Source organism: Gavia stellata, chromosome 22 (assembly GCF_030936135.1).
Source record: "Gavia stellata isolate bGavSte3 chromosome 22, bGavSte3.hap2, whole genome shotgun sequence".
NCBI classification, from domain to species: Eukaryota; Metazoa; Chordata; class Aves; order Gaviiformes; family Gaviidae; genus Gavia; species Gavia stellata.
The window spans coordinates 2,298,264-2,320,667 of NC_082615.1; the positions used below are offsets into that span (position 1 = coordinate 2,298,264).

Genomic DNA, 22,404 nt, shown 5'->3' on the forward strand with positions numbered 1-22,404 from the left:
TGGTGGCTCGCCTGAGGCCTGGGTTTCAAGATTTGATTTGGGGAAGTGAGGGAGGCTTCCAGCTGGAGCCCCTGGGGATTTTTGCCTCCTGGGAGTAGCTGAAAGGCATTTCCTCTGCAGAGCAAGGGCCTCAGGGCTGGGGCCCTTCCCCAGTGTGTGCCTGCTGGGCTGGCAGGGCTGTGGCAGCCCTGGGCCCTCGCCGGTGCCTGCTCCCAGCTCTGCACCCTGCAGCACCCTGGGCTGTGCCTGACTTGAAGGCAGGTGCTGCCGCTCATAGGCCACCGGGCTCAGCTCCAGGCCGGCGCTCCTGAGCCCAGAGCAGAGCTGCCCCCAGGGCTGCTGTTCCAGCATCTGCTGCCCACTCCGAGGGCTGTGGTGCCAGGGCTGCGGGCTCTCCTCCTCCTGCTGCTGCCCAGGCCGGCTCTGCCCCAGCCATGACCGGGCACCTGGCAGCACTGCCCAGGCCCTGCTGGGGACACGCTCACTCCAGCTCCTACAGCACAACCCTCATCCCTGCCCCATGCAGGGGGAGGTTGTGCACCCCACTTGTGACCAGCTCCCTCCTCGGGGGTGCGAAGTCACCCTCGTGGCAGTCAGACCTCCTTCCTCCCCTTAAAAATCCCCAGCGAAGAGTAAGCTCTTCTTGCACAGAAGGGACAAACTGCAGGGACAGCGCAAGCCCTGCTGCAGGTAGGGAAAAGCCCTGCCTCATCCCTGCACTCTTCCCAGCACAAGGAGCAGCAGCAGCCACAGCACTGAAGGAGGCCCGTGAGGAAAAGGTGCCCAGCACTGAACAGGGATCCAGGAGCTGGTGCCAGGGACAAGCCAGAGCCCCCAGCAGCCCCTCAGTGCTCCAGCCAGGCAGCTGGAAGCAGAGGTGCCACTGAAAGGGTCAGAGCAGCTCCTACCACACCCTGTCCAGCTGCCCTGTGCAGCAGAGCCCAGACAAGAGCTTCCAGCTGCCCCACCAGCCCTCGCTCTCTGCTCTGTACCCTCTTTCCTCTCATCACAGTTGGAACCCAGTTATCTTCCTAACTCCTCTCACCTCCCCTCCCTGCATAGGTCCATCCTCATCCCCATTTTCTATGCAGACACAGCAAACTGCCTTCACCCAGCAGCACTGGTGCCTGCAGCCTTATCCAACACTGTCACTCCCTCCTGCCTGAGCTCTGCACAGCAGGACACACACCACAGGAAATTTAACTGCTCAGAAAAAGGAGCAGACCCTGCTAAATGCAGAAACAGGGGCTGTGCCTGTGCCACGTGAGGTCCACAGGAGGTTTCAGAGCTCCCTTTGTGCTCCAGCTGTGTTGCCAGTACAGTTCAAAGACAAAGGCTCAGCCCTGACCAGGCCATTCCTGCTGTATTTAGGTCAAAATAAAAACAAAACAGGAAGAATGGAAAAGGCAGCTTCCAGTCATACTCTCGTTTATTAAGGTCTATGCCAGCCTCAGGAGATAGCTCTTCCTGTAAGTAAACAGAGCAGGCGGCCGCATCTATAATGAATAAATTTATTGTCTTACAAAAATCATTGTCTAGAAATATGGGTATACAAGAAAACAAGATATTTGCAGTCAGATGCCTGGTGGTCAACAGCCAGTTTGATTAAAAATATCCAAACACACACAACAAAACCTTTGCGACAGATGTTAAAGCTTTTAACCAAAAAAGGAAATCCATGGTTTTTGAGCATGTGGCAGAGGAAGTTTCCTAGTTAACACTGATTCATTGTCACTAATATCAATAATACCACTTGGACTAGAGAGGTACATGATATGAAGCACAGTCAAAATTAATACATTAAATCATTGTTATATAGGCAAATTATATATGTAACATTGTCTTAGTACTGTAGTGTCTAAGGCACTTTCTGTAATGTCAGTTTTTCAGCTATTTAAACAAAAAGAACGCTAACTATCACTGTAATACTGTTCAAAATAAAAAAAAAAACAAACAACAACAACAAAAAAAGGATTCACATCCACTGGCATGTTAACTCGTAGGCAGGCAACATCCCTCGCCGAACCCCTGTAAGCACAGCCCCTCCTGAGCCCCACGCTGCGCAGCGCGGGCGGCCCTGCTGCTCCCGGCTGGCCCGTGGACCGGCTCCCTCCAACACCAGGCTGGCTGCTACGGCACCACGTACGCCGCGTCTCACAGGGCAGCCACTCAGCTCCATGTCCTGAAGACTAACTCACTCAGCCTTAAATTAATAAATTAATTTTGCCTGTGTTGTATGTTTATTTTCCACTGGTGTTCACATTATACTAGCCTTAATATATATACACAGGTCTGTTGGGCATGGTAGTAGCAGGTCTCTACAAACGCAGAAGTACTGTACAGATGAGGAACGGTGATGCTATTTCGGTTTGCCTGTACTGCAGGAACACTAACTGATGAAGCAGGTGCTGAGAACACTTCAAAACGATATTGCAGGTTAAAAATGGACACTACTCATTCATCCCTACATTTCCCTCTAACACTTCCCAAGGGCTTTTCACAGTTCACTCGCTGATTGTGTGCTGATCACAACAATTAGGAGAAAAGAAAGATACAGGTGCAGTTTGGTCTTCAGTGATCCAACAGACTCAATACAGCCAAGGGCTGTCTGAGCACAGAAGAAATGGAAGGATGTTGTCTGTACAACAAAGCATGCATAGCCACGACAATGGGTCTGTCCCAACCACCTACCCTCTGGGAATGAAGTTTCTGTATTGATAAAAAAAGTTTCATCCTTCACATGATGCTTTATAAAATGGCTTTACAATGAGTATCTGGAAAATAGATGCACTGAACAGAGACGATCCATTTTGTTTACTATATATAAAAAAGCAGTTGTACCTATATCTGAAGCAGGGTACAGTATGGTGAGGCTGGAGAGCCTTAAGACATAGTTGACCTATGGTAAGTAACCTTGTAGCATGCCGGCGTTTCATAAGGCAGATCTACGGCCACAAGGCAGTTCGGTGGTCAGGAAAGTCCTTCTCCTTCTGCCGACTGGTGTGTAAAAGGTCTCTGCATGCAAATGGTGTGACAAGGCTCTACTCAGCAGGCGCCGGCTGCGCTTCGTTCACATCGCTGCCTTTGCTCTCCGCGTCGTCATCCGAGAGCTCCAGAGAGGCCCCTTCGATGTGCAGCTGGCGTCTCCCGGATCGACTGGAGGAGAAGGTGATAGGGCCCCCCCTCCTGCGAACAACGAGCAGACAGCGATTGCTGAGGGGTCACGTCTTGCTCACAGCCCAAGTCCCAGTGCTGGTGGCTGCCCCCAAAAGACCTCCCTACTGAACCGTGGGGAACGCAGCAGCTCCGCTCCAGGCCACCCACATGGCAAATTTCACACGCGCTGTTTTGAGACCACCTCTCCAACCAGGGGGTCAACATGCTGTGCACAAACACGTTCTGGTACTCCTGCCTGGTTTATACCATCACCTTAATTTGGCCAGGCCCAAGTAACTGAAAATACTGTTTCTGGACAAGCACCAAGTGCAGACCAAGTGCTAAACAGAGTGGGTTCTCTAAAAATTAATCAACTGCTCATTTGCTAAGCGCTGCACTGCACCCCTCCTGCCATTCCTACAAGCCTGCCAGCTCGGCTGCTGTCTGTGTCGAGATGGTTTTTGTTCTGCACAAGTCTCACCTTTGCTGACTCCCACCTGTACCTGATACAGACCTTCACACAAAGACCTGCTCTCAAGGAAAGTGCTAAAACACTCCCACCAGAGTGGGTCAGGAAAAAAGGGATCACTACCAGCCACTGGAAAAGCATGACTGAGCCATTTCCTCTCACATTTACCCATGGCTGGATTGAACTGGCAACCCCTGGGAACCTGCCAACGTAAGCTCTGAAGAGTTCAGGCTCAAGAGCTGTCAGGAATATCCCTGTGATCTGGCAGCTTCTTTGTCACCATCACCAGGCTGGGCCAGCAGCTCCCAGCAGGCTCCAGTTTGACCCATCCCCTAGCGTTAGCAGCTCTGCTTCTGCAGTGCCACAGCTGAATGCTCCCCAAGGACGCATTATGGAGACAGTCTATGGGCACACAAGGACTTAGATAAACCCCTGCCCACTGCTACTGACACCACTTACTTACCTTAGCCTGTTTTTCAGGGTGCTGACCTCCCGGCTCAGGCCCTCATTAGCCTCTGTGGCATCATCCAGCTCACGCTGAAGTTTACGTCGGGAAGCATTTGCACGTGTGGCTTCCTCTTCAGCCTCCTCCAGCTGGCGTTTGAGCTGCTTCATTCTGGCGTTTGCCTTTTCCATCTAAAATACAAAACCAGGTCGCCAAGATCAAACTCTGCAGCTGCAACCCCACAATTTGGGAGGTCAGGGAGGTGAGCTAACACCCTGTCCTCCCTGACCACCCTGGCTGGAGATGAACCACCAGCCTCACTGCAGACTCCCGGAAACCCAACAGAGCTCCCAGGTCTGGGATGCCAGGGTGCATAATTGACCATCACACTAGAGCTAATTCAGGGAGGCTTTGACTGCTGGGAGCTACTCTAATGGTTTAGTGATCAAGACAGGGTTCCCTCAAATGTTTTCATTAAAATGCTTCTTAACAAACCCTTTCTACTCAAAGTATGGTTTTATCTGCCTTTTCTGCAAAGCTAAGCCCCTCCACCTACCTGCTCCTTGTACTGGTCTGCGTGTCGACGCTCATCCTCCACCTGCATGAAGACTTCTTTCAATTTCTTCTCTGTACGACGCACCAATTTGTTAGCAGCTGCTCTTTCCCTAGAATAATCAAAAGCCATAATTTGTCCCAGTACTTGAAGGCAAGGAACACAAGGTCTGTCCTTTCCAAAAGGCTCTTGTCTCATTGTGTAACTAATAATTTGAGTCCTCTTAACATAGCTGCCACTGTCAACAGAACTTGGATTTGATCTGCTGGAGGCTACCTGAGATGCAGCTTTGAAATAGTAAAGTATTAGCACTGGAGCCATACAAATATGGTATGTATGCTAAAGAAAGGGATAGGGATGTGCTTCTTCACAAAGAGATTCAACAGAGCAGCTTTAAAGCTATTGCTAAGCAGTAACACGGTGCTCCCACAGAGCCAAAAGCACAAAAGGATTGGAGGTGGTGATAAGACAGTCCACCTTCAGTCTTTCTGGGAGGAACTAACTAAAAAAAATAAGTATTTGGAGGACCGAGATGGAAAGGACAGGCAAGAAGGACAGGAAGCGCTCACTGGAGAAAGAAGACTTCTGCAGAGCACAGAATTCATCTCAACTAAAAGCTGCCATGCCTAAGCTGTTCAACTTGCTTCCTCTAACCAAAGACACCAGGTGTCTCAAGGGGGTGTTTCATCTTATCTCAAGAAACCTGCAGCACCCTGTGGATCCTGGGACTAACAGTCAACATATTCACCTGGTTAACTTCAAGAGTTAATTCAGCAGTTTCAGTTATGGAACAAACAGATTCTGAAACTTTCCACCCCAGTCACTTTACAGCTGTCTTGTTAAAGCGTGTCCCTCAAATGGTAGGTTTCCAGATAATAAACCCTAATGCCTGTGCTGTAAAGCTCGCATCTCAGCCCTACAAAAACTTGAGACATGGAGATTTCAGACATTCAACTGACAGAGCAAACACAGGCAAACAGATTTTTTTTTTCCCCCCCTTACTTGGCTTCCTGCTCAAGCTGTTCTTCTAGCTGCACAATCTTGGCTTCTAGAGTAGAAATTGTTGCCTTGAACTTAGACTTCACAGATCCCTCCAGTTCCTGCAGCTTGGCTTTCAGCTCTTTGTTCTGCCTTTCCAGCTGCTGCCGTGCGTTTTCACTCTTCTGGGCAGCACTCCGCTCCCCAGCTAGCTCAGAATTAAGTGTGTCAACCTTTCAGAGGAGGAGAACAGAAGATAATTCGGTGCTATTCAGAGCCTCCACTTAACTGCACACTGAAACACAGATTGCCCCAACAGCATTGCCAACAATGGATTCACCTGCAGTGTGGTCTTTCGGAACCGCTCATTGAGAAGCTCCATGTTGCTCTGCTCTTCCTCGAGCTCTTCCTCCAACTGTGCAATACGAGCTTCCAGCCGGCGCTTCTCATCCAGCAGCGCTGACCTAGAAAGGAAGTATTTGGGTCAAGACATGTTCAGATCTGATACAAAGCAACCGGGCAGTTTGCTTCTGATACTTTAGGCATTGCAAATTGTCATGAGAAGCCACTGTGTCGGCAATTTGCTTCATGACAACAAGGATTTTTTATCATGAAGACAGGTCAATACAGAATTTGCAAGCAGACTATGAGAACTACAGCTGCTGGTGCCTGAAGTTCTTTAGACACACAATTAATACATTTGATGACTCACTTTCCTGAAGCACTGTTTGCAATCTCATCAGCCAACTCATCCCTTTCTTGCTCAGCGTGACGACGGGCTCTTTCAGACGCAGCAAACTCCTGTGAAGGTTTAGGAAAAGATTCATTACAGCATTAGGAATCTCAAAACTTCTGCAAACAATTTAGCCTTCTAATAACTTCTAGGAGATGCTGTGAAGTGTGATATCCCTGAGGTCTTTTAATGGATAAGCAGAAGCAACAGCTGTAGAAGCTAGCAGGACGCATCATCTTGATATTTTCCCCTCTTAACTGCCATATGACTACAATGGATTTACTCCTCCCTGTCCCTGAAGTGTTCCTGGCACAAAGTTAAGGAAAAAAAGAATCTGTGAAGATCAGTAACATTCAAGCCCTAAACAGCAGGAGAAAACCATTCTGTCACATGCTCTAATAAACACATGCAGGGTAAAGTGGGCACTAAATCAACAAAATTTTTAGGTTCTTGCAGAGTACATGAATGCAAGCAAAGTATAGAAAATAAAATCTTTAGCATAATAGTATAAACAGCACTGAATCTCGTATTATAAAACTGTATTAAGTTGTAGAAACACCCAGGCATTTGCTACGAAGGACAATTAAATGCACTGCAAGTGCAAGACTGACAAGTCCACAAAAGAATGGCATGGAGAAGCTCTAGTAAGTCATAGGTTATCTGTATAGGCTCAAACCTAAGTGTAGTGAAATCTGAGTGATTGCTTCAAAATTTGGCCTGCAGCTAATACAGGACAAAAAGAGGCAGTCCCTCACACAAGGCAATTCTGCTGATGTTTCACCTTGTGACAGTCCAAGGAGATAATGGGAGATAAGTGATACATGGCAAGACTTAGAGCTCTTACATAAATTGCCAACAATCAGGGAACATGTGCCCGTAACAGAAAGGGATGAGGACCCAAGGGGGCAGAGTGATAAACCTCCACAGACTTAAATGGTCCCCTGAGGTACTGGAGAGATTGTTAGGTTTTTATGTATTTCCAATAGTAATTTTAGTACTGACACTGCACTACACCTTTCAGAGACTCTCGAACCACCTTGCAAATTTTAGTGAGGCATCAAAGCCGTTTAAGCAGTAGTAAAGCTTTCCTGCCACCCAGGCAGAGAAATGAAGTCCAGGCTACTAAAATGACTCCTACAAAGCCTTAAGTAGTTCACTAATGACCTGGGACAGGGGGAAAGAGAAAGTTCTCATGGCTCCCATTTCTCACTAGATTGCTTTTTACTTTTTTTACTTTCTGATCTTTGCCTTACTCTAGCAAGAAAAACACATTTCTTGGATTTCAATCTCACCTCTTGGAGTTGGAGTATTTCTGCTTCAAGACCTTTGAGCTTCTTTTCACTCTCTTTGGACTGTGCAAAGATCTCATCTCTGGATGCACGGGCTTCTTCCAGCTCCCGCTGGTAGTCTTTCATTTGAGCCTGCAGTTGGAAAGCAGGGGAAAGAAAAAGCCATGCTGCATTAGGATAATCACAAGATTTATTAGTAGCTCTGAAGCATTTTGGCCCTTAAGAGTTAAGACCCTCCTCCCAAAGTGGCTTCATTCCACTTAAATGCATTTTCAGTTCTTATTTTCATAGTAAAACTTCATTTTCTCATCTTTCCATCCCTCAATTCCTTGTCAGAAATACCACATCATTGGAGTTTTTTCCTACAAGAACTATACCAGATAATGAGGTGAAGTCTTATAAAGAGCTGCTCAATTACATTTGTCATGAAACTTATGGAGAGATAAAGCTGTTGGAATGACTTGTAAAAAATTTACTTAAATTGACTAAAAAAATCCAAAACTTACCACAAGTATGCAAGCTAAGAAACTATTCTCAGTGCAGAAGTAACACAATGCACCATTTTGCACACCTAAAAGCACATACTTATGCTTCCCTTAAGAAACACTGTTAACACTGAAACACTGAGATCTTAATCTGCACAAGTTTGACTTGTGATGCTAATAGAGTAAGAAAGTTGGAGAAACTGCATTTAAGCTGTACCTGCATCTTCAGAATACCACCAGTCATGAGACCACTTATTTCAGGTGCTCGTGTGAAAGCGCACAGAGATCAGGTATGGAATCTCTAGCTGTCCTGTTCTCTTAGACTAGAGAAGTGGGCTACTGCGAGGTACCAGCATTTTTCTTGCTATAACCTGTGCTCCCTCTTCATCCAGGGCTCAGTTCCAGAATTGCCCTCATTCAGCTGAAGTAGCATTTGAAGTCAGATTGCCAAAGAATAAAGCGGACAGGGCAGAAAGGCAATTTAATTTGCCGTATGCTTTACATGGTCTTGCCATGGCCTCATACTCCTGCAGCTTTGGGCTACGGCACTGAAAATTTTTGGCAAAACTGAACCATACCAAATGTTGAATATTTTTCTGGGAATGGGAAATAAATCCTTGACACAAGGACTGTTTTTTTCTTTCCAAACTAAAAAGAATGGGCATCTTGGAGCTTTTTAAAAGCAACTAAAATTTACTCCTCCTTTTTCTCTGGAGCATTTTTGGCTGAAACGCCTTAAAAAGTTCAAAAACTTGCAGAAGCAGCAGTCAACAAGAGCTGAGCTCTTGTAAATCAGTAAATTCGAAGATACAAACAACGATAAATTTTAAAAATGCAGCCTAGAAAGCAATACTCAGTAAATCCTTACACAAAGTGCTGAAATAAAGAAAAAAGATGACTACTGAATAGAAGTAACATGGGGGACAATCTTAATTCCTTACCGACAAAAAGATGAGAGGAGTTTTGAGCAAGTGATAAGTTCAGGCCAGATACTCTGTGACATATGTCACCATAGTTGAGTCTGATACTCCTTTTGCCTTCAAGCTACAAATGTATGTAATGAAAAGCACCACCCTTGACAGACTGTGACCAGGAAAGAAAACAGCTCAGTTGATCAGCTGTGCCTACCTGGAGCTTACGTAGCTGTTTGATTGCTTCATCTCGAGCCTTGTTTGCAGCTTCTATCTGACCTTCCAGGTCTTTCAGATCCATTTCCATTTTCTTCTTGGCTGCCACAGCAAGAGCCCTCTGTTTGCGCTCATCTTCCAGTTCTGCCTCCAGCTCTCGCACCTGTGAAATCAAGACGTTTAACAGGCTCAGTTCCAGGAATGGAGCAAACACAAATCCTAACAAAATGGTCAGTGACTCCAAAAGGCCTTTGCAGAGCAGAATTAACATTACTCAATTGGAGAAGACTACAGAATGCAAGCTACATAGAAGACGCTGCAGATGGCAAAAACATATCCACAAATTGGAAGCAGAGATCTCTGAACTGACAAAAAGGAAAACAAAGACAATAACTCAGCATCTGAAGCATTTCCATTTCATCTGTTCAGCTACTTCGTGATCAGCTTCTTGACCAACACATCTAGCCACATTTAGGTATCACTCTAGGGCAGATGTCACCAATTCTGATTGAACCGTTAAGAGGAAAATAAGAAGTAGAATGACCTCATTTTCTCAAGAAAAAAAATTAAATCATTCCCTTTGAAACAGCTGTGCTACTAGCATTTATACACCAACAACTTTTTTCCAAAACAAAACAGAAAAGTATCTAAGCAGCAAGCCAACACTAACTAAGCCAAACCTATGCAAAAATAAAACTCAGCCAGAAATGCCACAGGTTACCAACATGAAAGAATATATTTTGGTTTTGAAGCAAGCCTCCCTCTTCATGCCAGGTCAAGAGCTCTTGTCCAGTGCAAGATAATAGCAATTTTGCATTGCAGTGAACTTCAGAAGCCCTCCAGGCTGTGTTTATTTTTAAGAGATCTCTATATTGGTGATTCTCAGTAATTGTACGTTTTTGTTTTCTTGTGCTAGATCTTGAAATATTGGGGGTTTTTTCCTCAAAGCTTAATGTTAATTTAGAACCATCTTCTCTTACAAGCATGAAATTTTAAAGGCCTTTCTTGAGTCCCTTTGGATCTGCTTTGTGTTACCAGAATTCTCAAGTCTTACAAATCTGGAATCTTTGCCACAATCTTAATTTAGGAAACTGTTCACTTAATTACAGTCTTTCAGTCTATCTCAGCATCCATGGATTTGTTCCTGCACATCAAATAGGATGGTCTTGAAAGTCCGAATAACATACCCTGTCCTTGAAATACACCCACGCAGCTAGTCAAACCTCTGCTTGCATGTTGAGTGTTTTTGGAGGACCACCAGTAGCAGACTAACACTAACAGTTGACAGTGGTCAGTCCTCAACAAGACCCATTCTACTGTTTGTAAAGATCAGTGCTTGGAATTTCTATAGGATGCAATCTTTAAGCAGAGTTTTATTTTTCTGGTAGCAAGTTATCCCCAAAGCCACAGAGCTTTGGCAAAAGATCCTCACACCCCTCCCACTATGAAGTATAGTAAAATAGACATACTTGTTTAACCAGCATCCTCTTTTTCTCTTCATTCTGTTCATCCCTGGCTTGCAGATCTCTCTCAAACTGGGCTTTCATAGCTTGCATGTTCACCTCCAAACGAAGCTTAGCATCTTCTGTGGCCTGCAGCTCATCTTCCAGTTCCTCAAGCTGAGTCCTCATCTCTTCAACCTGTTGCTCTAAAGTTCTCTTTGACTTCTCTAGTTCATGGACCTAAGCCACAAACATTAATCAGACCCTCTCCTTCAGGTATCTCAACATCAGCAGTTATTAATAGCAAAAGGAGACATTATATGGACTCAGTACACTACATTTTGTGATGCTCTGAATTGTACAACAAATCAGAACAGGCAGAGCAGCATCTCTAAGTCTGTATTAGCAAACCCAACAAACATCTATGCAGATGACTGGAGATGAGCTGTGCAATCTCACAGATGAAAAGTAGTAGCGAGGCAAACTCTTAAATCGAGCACAGGTGCCATTAGTGATTTGGCCAGCAACTTCTGCTCTCCATGTCTTCACATGAAGAGGCACAATGTTAATAAAGACCACCCCCTTATTCTGAACATGAATTCCTCCAGAACGTAGGGTTATAAATCGCTTCAAGAAGTTCTGTTTTTGTGTCAAATATACTTCTCAAGCCAGGGAGTTTTCTTGTGTTATTCCCTATGCAGTATACAACAAAACAGGGTGTGGAAACATACTTACATTTTTGCCCACATCATCTTTAGAGCTCATTAAGTCTTCCATATCTGCACGCAACTGTTTGTTCTGTCTTTCAAATTCTTCCTTAGCTTCCAGGGCTTCTTCCAAAGCCCGAGCCAGAGACAGGGCTTTGGTTTCCTTCTCCCTTGCTTCTGCTTCAGCACGATCTCTTTCCTCTGCATATCTGGCAGAAATGTTCTTTTCTTCTGCCAGCATCTGAACATAAGAAATAATTAATCCATCTCCTAAGTCCTATAATCAGGTCCTTCCTGCCTCAGGTGTTTTAGTCAATGAAATGGTTAATGCTCTAAGTTTAACTGGCCTTCAGAAGCTGTCTAGTCTCTCAAATTTGATCAAAGTGCTAGTAAGAAAACTGCTACAGCTACTCTGGGATGGGATGACGAAAGCAAGAGACTAATCAAGATTTTTAATTTATTTTATTTTATTATTTATTTATTATCTTTATTTATTTATTTATTTTATTTATTTATTATTTTAATCTTTTAGTCTTCACATCCTTTCTTAGTCTATCTTGAGGGATTACAATAATACTGTTAAGTTTTTGTTCCAATATAATTTCCTTTTTATATAAAGAGCTTATTACTTGATCTAAAAGGACTCAAAGCTGGCATTTAGCTCACTGAAATTATAAAGTGACAAGTTACTCTTAACAAAGGCCAAGCTGCTCACAAAAGATTTATCAATAAACAGTATTCTAGTCAGACTCTTCTTTATATAAGGCTCATTTATGCAGTAACAATATAAACAAGATGCCATTTAAAACTCACAGAAAGCAGCAAGATGACAGGAAACTAGACTACCTGATCAAATTTCTTCTGCTTTTTCTCCAAGTTAGAAACAATCTGGCGCTGATGATCCAGATCTACCATCAAGTCATCCAGCTCTTGCTGCAGGCGATTCTTTGTCTTCTCCAGTTTGTCATAAGCCATTGCCTTCTCCTCTAGGCGTTGGCTTAAGGACTCCATGTCCTTCAATAATTTCTTCTTATTTTCCTCCAAGCCTTCAATGGTTCCCAAGTCATCATCTACCTTTTTCTTAGCATCAGCCAACTGAAATTTAATAAAAATGATGTTCCTTAGTGCATCACGAGAAGGAAAGAAAGGCATCAGGTCCAAAATACAAAACCAGAAATAGATGTTATTGCTAGCTAAAGTAACACAAAAATTGTGAGCTAGCAGGGTAGTAAGTAGGGGAAAGTCATGCCCATTGCAGTTAGTTGTACTAGTCATTATTGCAATGGAGAAAGACTACAGGAAATTTTATTCTGAAATCTGGTCTAGCACGTGTGCAAATTACATGACTTTTTCTGAGAGGTTTGAGACACCAGTTCTTCTCACCTGGAGTATGCAGGCCTTACAGAAGTCCCGTCATTTACAACAGCTTACCTGTGACTGCAAGGCGAGCATCTGTTTCTCCAAGTTCTTTCTGGCCTCCTCTTCCTCTTCCTGCTGCTCTTGCAGGTTGTTCTTCTCCTCTTCCAGCTGCCTAATCCTACTGCTCAGGTTGAGTTTCTGGCGGGTTTCTTCCTGAAGCAGCTCCTGTTACACAAACAGGCATATTCGAAGTTCAGTTCGGTTCACAGTGTGCTAACTGTGACCTTGGGCTACCACCCTCCATTACTCTAGATGGAGTTTCAGGTTTGATTGTTTTTCTCACAGCATTTTTGTACAAGGACACGCTTATGAAGATTTCTATAATTTGGGTTTTCAAAAAGGAACTGCTCATTCATTTTGGGCACACTTAAACCTTTATAATGCATACTTCTGATCAGGGAATCCATGCCACTGTCTGTTCTAGAAGTTAATGTATGACACTTTTCCATCACTAAAGGGACAAGCACAGAAGTCACCTTCAAAATTTATTTTTCTTCTTTCAGACAAGCATATAGAGTCCCTATTTTAAACCAGCAGGGAAGAATATATAGCTGCAAATCCTGCAATAGTAGCATGCTTTCAAGTTTTGCTGCATTGCTTAAATATAAAGGTCAGTTTAAAGCTAACTGTAATTTGGCAGTGGAAACTTCCATCGTAACAGAAACAAATAAAAGGTGTAACCACCATTCCCCTGCCCCATCCTGTTCCTCACAGCCCTCTCCAATTGTGATTAACATTATCCAAGCAATCGCCATTAGCATTTTTATACAGGGGGGAAAAAAAAAGTATATTTAAGTGATGAAAACATGCATAAAGCTGCATTATTTAACTCAAAACCAAACACTGGCAGTTTTAAGAACTTAAGCTGTCAGTAGAAGACAGAGTAGTGTCCCTTGTGCCTTTCATAGATCCCAAGGATCTTATTTACATTAACATTTTACTTGGAAAGGGGTTTTTGACTTAATACTTTTCTCCCACAGAGACCAAGAAATAAAAGAGAAACTGAAAGGCTACAGTCTATCAAGTAGTGAATCTTAGATAATGAAAAATTGGCTCCACATGTAGCTGAGCAGTCACTATACATTGCATTTCACTAGACTTCAATAGGAAATACAGCTTCTACCCAAGGGACTTTCCAAACCATGAATGAAAATGTACTTTCTGTTATGCAGTTAGCATTTCAGTGAGGAACAAAGCTCCAGTGCAAAGTTCAAGCTTCACTGCATACACACCTGTGTATCCTGAAGCTGAGATTCCAAACTAGCCGCATCCTTGGCAAACTTAATGCCTTTCTTCTCTGCTTCCTCCAGGAGACTTGAGACATTATCCAACTCGTTCTGCAAAGCAAGCAGTCTAAAGGTAACAGCATGCAGCTGACTCACAGCAAAGCCTACGTCCCACTGGCAGCTGGAACTGCAGAACACAAAACCTCAACAAATTCCAGGTACGGCAAGACAACAATAGATCTCAGTACAGATATACAACAAGCTAAAAATGCTGAAGTTTGGTTAGAAACTTGAAGTTGGATGTCAATCCTGAACTTAAAGGGTATAACATAACAAGAATTAGGCATGCTATTTAGCAGAGCACGTCATTCCAATATCTGCATTCATACTTAAATGTGTGTAAATTAAAATAATTTTTAATTACAGGACCATATATTTTACAAGACCATTAATTCAGGAATTATCAGGGTGGCAACTGGGTTTAAAGCATAACTGCAAGAGAAAAGGTTACTGCCACAGGTGCAAACTCTTGCTATTTTAGGCTATGCTACTTGTATATACAGTACCAGAAAGGTTCCCCTGAAAAGAATTGGGCCATTCCCTTTTTGAAGCACTTTAGTTTGATTTCCCTAAAGTACTCATTGCTGTGGTTTAAAAGTCAGCTCTGACTGCATTTTGGCCATTTTCTCTATTTGCAGAAGAACAGGTCTTTACTTGCAATCCCTATCTGTCAAGCTCCCAACTTTGAAGCACAAAAGGAAACCTGTACCCATCAATCAGTATATTTTTGCTCACACCTACAAATCAGCTCAGCCCAATCTACTCAATTCCATATCCAAGCCAAAAACCTGTAGACCAGCTGTCCTACAGGATTTGGTCTCCAGGATGGGAAGCCATGTACTTAGAAGCCACTATAATTCTCACATAGGCCAAAAAGTTCAGGATTAATGTCGTGGCTGTCCAGCTATCTCTACCTGAGGCACGCCACCACTTTAAGGCCCCTCAAGTACATGAGTGCATGACTGAGATCACCTCCCACATCAACTGCAGACCCAGTTCCTGTAGACCTAGCTGCATCTTTGAAGTCATTTCTCCTAGCCATTTCTGCATATGGTTAAGGCTTTTACTTTCTTGTGTATTTTTCAGCAGTTTAGGACTTCCATATAGCCTTACCTGCAGCTTGTTAGCTTTCTCCGCCAGTTCCACCCTCAGTCTCTCTCCTTCTGTGACCTTAGCGGTTAGCTCTTGTACTTGAGCATCAAGCTTCTTCCTCTTATGTTCAGACTCTGCCTTGACCTGCTGCAGCACCTTCACTTCACAGGCTAACTCCTTGTTGTCGGACTCTAGGCCTTGCTTGTTTTTTTCAAGATTTGCTTTGAACTAGGAAAAACAAAAAGGAAAGAAATTCAGCACTTTGTTACATATCAATAAAGTTTCCTGCTAAAAATATTCAGTCCAGCAAATCAGGTTTACAAGTTCAAAATAAAACACGTGCTCAGCAAGTTGTAAGTAGGGAGTGTTTAAAACACTGCCATGTAACTTTCTGTTTATGTTAGCCAAAGACTAAGTTAATGCAAGTTATTCCACTCTCAGATATCACAGGTAACAGTGAGGACCAGACGATACTTCTCTGAATTCAACAAGATCTGGGATGTCAGTGCTGTAAAATGACTGTTTGAGTAGCGCTGTAAGTAGGAAGGAATGTGCCCATTAACAGATCAGCATGGCTCATCTCACAGAAATAAAAGGAAAGATATCAACTAAAGCTGCCCTGATTTTAGTAGGCATAGCAGCCTGGAAGTGCATAACAAAGCACTTTTCACCACTGCACTGACATTTGTCAAAAACCTTTTTAAAAAGTAATAATTGGCATAAGGGATGTTTAAGTGCCATTCTTACTATATCACCAGAACTGACATAATCTTATCACTGGACCTTTGTTTAGGATTGCAGGGTGTTTTTCCATCTTTTCACACTCTTATTGAGAATATTTAATGAGTAAGGGGCAGAAGACATGAATAAGATCTTCAGGTGAATAAACTATAATTTCCACCAGCTTTAATTACTATGTTTCTCACTTAGTATTTTAAACTAAGGAAGCTTGTGAAGTATTCCCTACATAAAATTATTACTACAGTATATGAACTGTCCACACATTCATTTGTGAATGACCAGAACTATAATTTCACAAACTAAAGATACTTTTTTTTTTTGGCAGTGTTGGAATTTAATAATTCTGCTTTGGAACAGGACACTCAAGCAACACTAGTAGGAACCATACTATCCAGGTGTGCCTCTTCCCACCTGCTCTGGTGGGCTTTTCACCAAATAAGCATGTGGGCTGCTGGAGAATTCCCACAGATGTACTACAGGAAGTTATCTCTAGGTGCACCATTTCCAAGTCTAATGAACAGCTTTCAGACAGATGCCAAGATTGTCTATAGTTGCAATACATTTAAACTAGCAGGATATATTTGATTCAATTGCAATTGTTATGCATGTATAGAGGACAACTTAGATCTGCAGATACCAGCGGAAGGGACCACAACACTTATGTTACTTATAAAAAGTCCTGAAGCAGAAAAATGTATTTCTGTAATTCATTTTCTTCTCACCCTTTTGGCCTGTTCAAGTTGTTCAGAGAGCTCTTCCAGGGCAGTAGCATGCCTCTGCCTGATTTCCTGGATCTGTGCTTCATGGTTTTTTGTTTCCTCTTCAATTGCTTTCTTCAGTTCAGCCACCTCCTGCTCTCGCTTTGTCCTAGAGGAAACAGCAATGGTTATGAAAATCAACATTTTAGTGTTTTGTAAATGAAAGATTAATTTTACTGGTGCCTTCTTACACAGACACATGATAATCCTACCTCAGTTCTTGCTGTGCTGCAGTGGTATCCAAGGTATCTTCCAGTTCGGTTTTTAAAGCCTCCAACTCTTCACTTAAATCTCTTTTCTGCTTTTCCGCCTTGTTGCGTGACGCCTTCTCAGATTCAAGATCCTCCTGGAGTTCTGCAATTTGAGCCTGCAATTCTCTTATTGCTTTCAGTGCATTGTTCTTCTGAACTGCTTCTTCATCACCTCTGTTAAACAGAGGCACAACAGTTAATGATATTTCGTAGCTTCAAATCTATTCTCTTAACAGTCTAGTGTTATTTAAATTATGTACACAAATGGTAACTTTCCTACTAGAATAAATTAGACCTTCTAAAACTTCATAGGCAGAAAACCACTGCTGCACTGTTAGTCTCAAGACCCTAACAAGCACAGTGCCCCAGGTACTACAGGTGGATTGTTACTCAAAAAATACAAAAGGTGTTTAGTTTATAATATAATGTGGCTGCAAGACTACCACACAAATCTTTCAATGATTGAGCAGGACATACATTATCAAGTACTTCAACCATTAACAAGGCTCGCTGAGAATTACCTGTTTTTTCCCCTCCTGAGGATGAACTCTGGGAGACTAAAAAACCTTCCAGAGCCCAAATGCTATTATACCCTGGTGAAACATTGGTTTTGGAGCTTTGCAGAGCAAGGATGCTGATAAAACACCAAATTCCTTTTTTGCCATGCCTACACACAGCACACAGGAGTCTAGAGGTGCTCTAGTACAAAGGTGAACTGGCTTCTGGCTTAACATTCCCAGTTCTAACTGGTAAGTTTGCAGCCAGGTGTAATTCTGTCTGCGCAAGTAGGTTTCTACCACACTTCTGTAGCTATAAGCCCCATCATGCTCTGACCTAGCAAGAGCAGCCTGCAGTTCTTCCTCTTTCTTGGCCAGCTGGATCTTCAGTTCTTCAATCTGGGCTTGCAGCTCAGCTATTTGGTCCTGTAGGTCTGTTGTTTCACCATCAAGTTTTCTTTTAGCTTTTTCTAATTCTTGACGGGTCTTCTCCTCCTTTTTTAAGCGCTCTAAGGAAGCGAAGAATTATATTTAGAAGCAATTTTTTCTCTTGTCATCCTCAGAAGGTTCAAGGGCAGGGCAATGGGGTGGCAAGAAGGGTAGGAAGTTTACTATACGCTGTGTCAATTCCTTCTCCAGTCTGCAGCTGGAAGGGTGACTGGGAAAGATGAAATTGCAAAGCAGAACTGTGTGATTTACATAGAAAGTCAAGAAAAAGTCAGTGACTGGAGAAAAAAGTTTAAAGTAAAGGAACAGAAACATAAGCGCATCTTAACAGAAAATAAGGAATGGGATCTAACAGAGAGCAGTTTGAGCTGCTAGGCCAGGTGATCACAGACATCAGGATTCAAAAATGAAGAACAACTACAGACTGGAAAAAAATTATGGCTTGCATAGTTTTGGAAGGGCTAGGCTAGACTCCAAAAGGTCCACTTGAAAATAGTATAGCTTAAAGAAAACTTTGATAAACTAGTTTTGCAAGTATCTGTGCCACTAACTCACAGCCCATTGATATTTAGCAAGACTTTGCAACCCTGATAGTTTCCAGTAATTTATTTGTGTAGCCAAGATGCTCCTGCGCTAAGGTATTTCTTTGTGAAAACTATCCAGTTTTCAGTGCCACAGCAATAAAATACATTTAGGTGATCTGCCTGTTGTCTGATTAAGGCAGTTACTGGGTGCATTGTTTACAGTTAGCTAATGGCCAGGTATGTAATATATTTAAGTCACAGGAAGGTTTTGCTTAGCATAGCATTAGCACAATTCTACATGCACTAGCATAAACATAAGTCATTAGACTTGTTCAATACTTTGTGGGTCCTCAGTGCAGAGATTTCTCTCACACCCTTCCTAAGACTGCTACTGGATCAGGACATCATCTCCTACATGGGAAGGGAGCCATGTTCAAGAATCATCTCTTACAGCCACCCAGGGCTATTTGGGATTTTCCAGACAATCTCAAGTAACACTGTTTTTCTCTAAACAGTTCCTCATTCAAAAAAATAGCACTTTTCCCTCTGTTTTTACATTATATTTCTGGTGAGTAACAGTTAGAATAGTGTCATAAGACCCAATTTTGTAATTGAGAATGCTCATAGTAACTGAATTAGGTTGGGTTTTCTTCCAAAGTTTCAGTACCTAGCAGTGCCAAGACCCTAGCAGAGAGACCTTAATGGCTTCTTGAATAATCTCAAAGAGTAAATATCATTTTACTGTGCTTTACTAGCCAAGAAGTTGCATACTTTATATTTAAGCTTTAATTTCCATTTCTAAGGTCATCAGTCTTGGAACGGTACCATAACCAAAAACATCTGTCAAGTGTCTTCAGAAACACTAGTCCTGATTTAAGCACACAACTACTCAAGCATTATTTTCCAGTGAGTAAAGCTTAGTTATGCCCCATCTTAAAGTCTCTGAATATGATTTTTAAAGAAAGGGTACATCAATCACCTACTATCCCTGTTAGTTCAGTACCTTCCTATACAGATAAGATTAAAATTTTGGTATTCTTCCATAAGCACATAAGTTTTAAAATATGTAGCAAGACTGGGCATAATACAGCAAGTTAAAAAACTATTTCCAAATTAGGGCATAGAGAGCAACTTTGCCTTGTATTTTGCAACTTTGACTTGGCAGTTTATTAATGCTGCACAATAGCTATTTACAGCCATAAGTAATTAAGAAACATAAAATCAAGGAAGGTTACATACCGGGCTAGTTTAGCCTGTGACAAGACAGGCAAAACAATCAGAAATAAATGGCCAAAGAAATTGAATCATTTTAGATAAACAAAGCATTAAGAAAAGCAAAACAATTCAGGTTTGCTTATTCAAAAGATATTAGAAGCCTAGTGAATGCCTACTAACATTCTTCCAGAAATACGTTGTTCTAATGTGTTATTACAGAAAAGTGTAGCAGCTTCCCAAGAGACAGATGGTTTACCTTGTTACTAAGGGATGCATGCAACAACATGGATTTCTAACTGTGTCTATAAATGAAATGGATTCTCAAAAATGAAAAAGTAACAAGTTAAACATGAGAAAGACTGAGCAGCCAAATGCAACAAGTCTTGCAAGCAACACAAATTTCTTTCAAGATTTAGATAAAAATAGCAGCTATGAAGGTATCTACATATAAGGTTACACTTAGCAGACTGGACCAGATACTGCATACATTGCAATAAGTGATCCATTCCTTCCTAGCATGATGTCCAAGCTGTTAATAGGCAAATGTAGTAGGAACAAACCTTCCAAATCAGTGATCATCATTTCCTGCTTGTTCTTGAGTTTGGCCAAGTTTTTGGCCTTTTCTTCTTCTTCAGCCAGCTGAGAAGTACATTCAGCAATTCGATCCTCCATCAGCTTCTTTTCCTAGTTAGGAGAAAGGGGAGAAAGAATAACTTCTAACATACAATTTGAAGAGTCTAAGCAGTACAAATAACTATATACAAAATCCATATAGAGGTTTCATACAGCATATATAGTACAGATTTTATTTCAAGTGACTGACCTGTCAATATTAAGGATCAAGTGGAATAGTATGGAAATGTAAACATTTGTTTTCCAAGAAAGTGAGACTTGGAATTTAATACACGGGAGGCCTGGTTTTAGGACAGCATTACCTGTCCACTTTTGGAAATCTGTTTGCAAAGAACAACAGTAGCTATGATAAACACTGTTTGCAGCTCTTAGATTTGGAAGACTCATGAAATTGGAAAGAATGCATGGCAAATACCTGCCTTTTAAAGGTCAGTTTAAAAGAAGCTTTAAGTGCCTCAGCTTCAACCTGTTCAAACCCCAAAAGTCTTCAGGCACAAACTCCATAGATAACGTAACAGCAGTCTCAAATGTTTTGAGAGCTATCACTTGGTACTACCATTACTTATGTGCAGAATCACCACTGGTCTCACCTTCAAAAATTTGGAATTTTGGTCCTCCAACAGTAGGATCTCTTCCTCCATCTTCTTGATCTTAGCTTCAGCTGTCACTTTTTCAAGCTGCAACTTCTGTCGAGCTCCCTCCTCCTCATCAAGCTGTTCCTCCAGGTCCTGGGAAGAAAGGCAATTGCATATGTGCATTTTCCAGGTTACCCATATGGGTTTTTTTTTTATTAAAATGGTGAAAAAAAGTGTTATTTTGAAAAGCCACCTGCCCTAACTAACACTAAAAATGCATTCGCTTTTTGTTAGATTCATTTATATCAATGATCTGGTAATGAAATTAAGGGCTATGTGATACACATGGAATTCTTTTTTATACTCTATTTCAGCCTTGGCTGAAATATGCCATCTAGGAAATGTATACTCACTTCAGAGTCTTGCACCTTCTTAATTCTGAACATAAAAGAATCTACTTAATGACAACCAAATCAGATCAGGCTTTATGTCAAATACTTCCTAGAATACTGCAACTGAATAGGGCATCTGGTGTAAAAGTGCAAGTGTCTGGGAAAAGACACCACAGGAAACAGATCTCCTGATCTCAGTATGAATCTAGATCTCAATATTATAGCTGAAATGGTGCAGATATTGCTGCAAATAGCTAGATATGACTAGAAAAGCAATAATGTATTCTGCTTCTATTAATTCATGATTTTAAACAAAATTCTCAGCCACATACTAGTGTCCACATACTAATGGACACATTAAAAGGCAGCAAGGGCTCCGAGACATGGGGTTTATTTCCCCTTCAAGTACCTTAAATATTTTGAAAGACAGTAAGTTCTCAGGTATTCCCTTTTTCAAGGTCTCCATGCATTTAAAGGAAGCATCTAAATAATCTGATTTTCACAAAAAAATAAACCAGGTAACTTGGAGGAGATGAAGTTGTCTTAGTTTCATAAAAGTCAAAGAAGTAATATTCTTCATGATATTCACTAGATTTCAGTCAAAAAGGAACATTTCTCCCATAAGCAAGATCATCCCATCAGTCTTTATTTCTATAAGAAAGCAGGTAAGCCCCATGCAGTCATTCCCAGTTCTTCCTCCCTCTCAAGTGTTTGCTACCTTTAATACTCTATGTGCACACGCTATAGCTACCAACAGGGCATTTTGACTTTTCTTTTTCTTTTTTCACCCTCATATGCCTGGTGACAACAAGAAGCTAAACACACCAAACACAGGGAAGAGAAAAAAATTCAAATTTATTTTATTTCACACATGATGCTAAGGAGCTAAAGTCCTCCATGCTGCAGAGATGCTGAGGGAGCTTTCCCATCCTTAACTGTCCTGTTTGCATGCTTTTACATTTTCAGTTACCAAGAGGCATACCTGAATATGGCCCTGCATTTTCTTTTTCTCATTCTGCAATATTTGGTTTCTTTCCTCTTCCTCCTCAACCCTGGACTCCAAATCATGGAGAATTTCTTCCAACTCTTGTTTTTTGGCAGCCAAGCGAGCCCTCATCTCCTCAGCTTCTGCAAAGAGCTCCGTCTCAGCCTGTAACTGCTCTGCAAGAATGTTCTTCTCTTCTAGAAGC

At 42.1% G+C, this 22,404-nt stretch overlaps 1 protein-coding gene across 1 annotated transcript in view; it reads right to left on the minus strand.

Annotated features, from left to right (window-relative positions):
- Positions 1-1,497: 1,497 nt before the first annotated feature.
- The window catches only part of MYH10 (myosin heavy chain 10), a 104,270-nt gene continuing 83,363 nt past the window's right edge, over positions 1,498-22,404 (minus strand). The window contains exons 24-43 of the mRNA XM_059828138.1: positions 22,197-22,403; positions 20,838-20,975; positions 20,175-20,298; positions 17,766-17,937; positions 16,893-17,105; positions 16,645-16,789; positions 15,203-15,409; positions 14,036-14,140; positions 12,816-12,968; positions 12,231-12,479; positions 11,413-11,625; positions 10,705-10,917; positions 9,237-9,398; positions 7,627-7,755; positions 6,314-6,402; positions 5,942-6,065; positions 5,626-5,834; positions 4,627-4,735; positions 4,089-4,261; positions 1,498-3,186 (exon numbers count right to left, since the gene is read on the minus strand). Of these exons, the coding sequence (XP_059684121.1) occupies positions 3,042-3,186; positions 4,089-4,261; positions 4,627-4,735; positions 5,626-5,834; positions 5,942-6,065; positions 6,314-6,402; positions 7,627-7,755; positions 9,237-9,398; positions 10,705-10,917; positions 11,413-11,625; positions 12,231-12,479; positions 12,816-12,968; positions 14,036-14,140; positions 15,203-15,409; positions 16,645-16,789; positions 16,893-17,105; positions 17,766-17,937; positions 20,175-20,298; positions 20,838-20,975; positions 22,197-22,403 (3,279 nt within the window). The 3' untranslated portion in view covers positions 1,498-3,041. The remainder of the gene's footprint in view (positions 3,187-4,088; positions 4,262-4,626; positions 4,736-5,625; positions 5,835-5,941; positions 6,066-6,313; positions 6,403-7,626; positions 7,756-9,236; positions 9,399-10,704; positions 10,918-11,412; positions 11,626-12,230; positions 12,480-12,815; positions 12,969-14,035; positions 14,141-15,202; positions 15,410-16,644; positions 16,790-16,892; positions 17,106-17,765; positions 17,938-20,174; positions 20,299-20,837; positions 20,976-22,196; position 22,404) is intronic.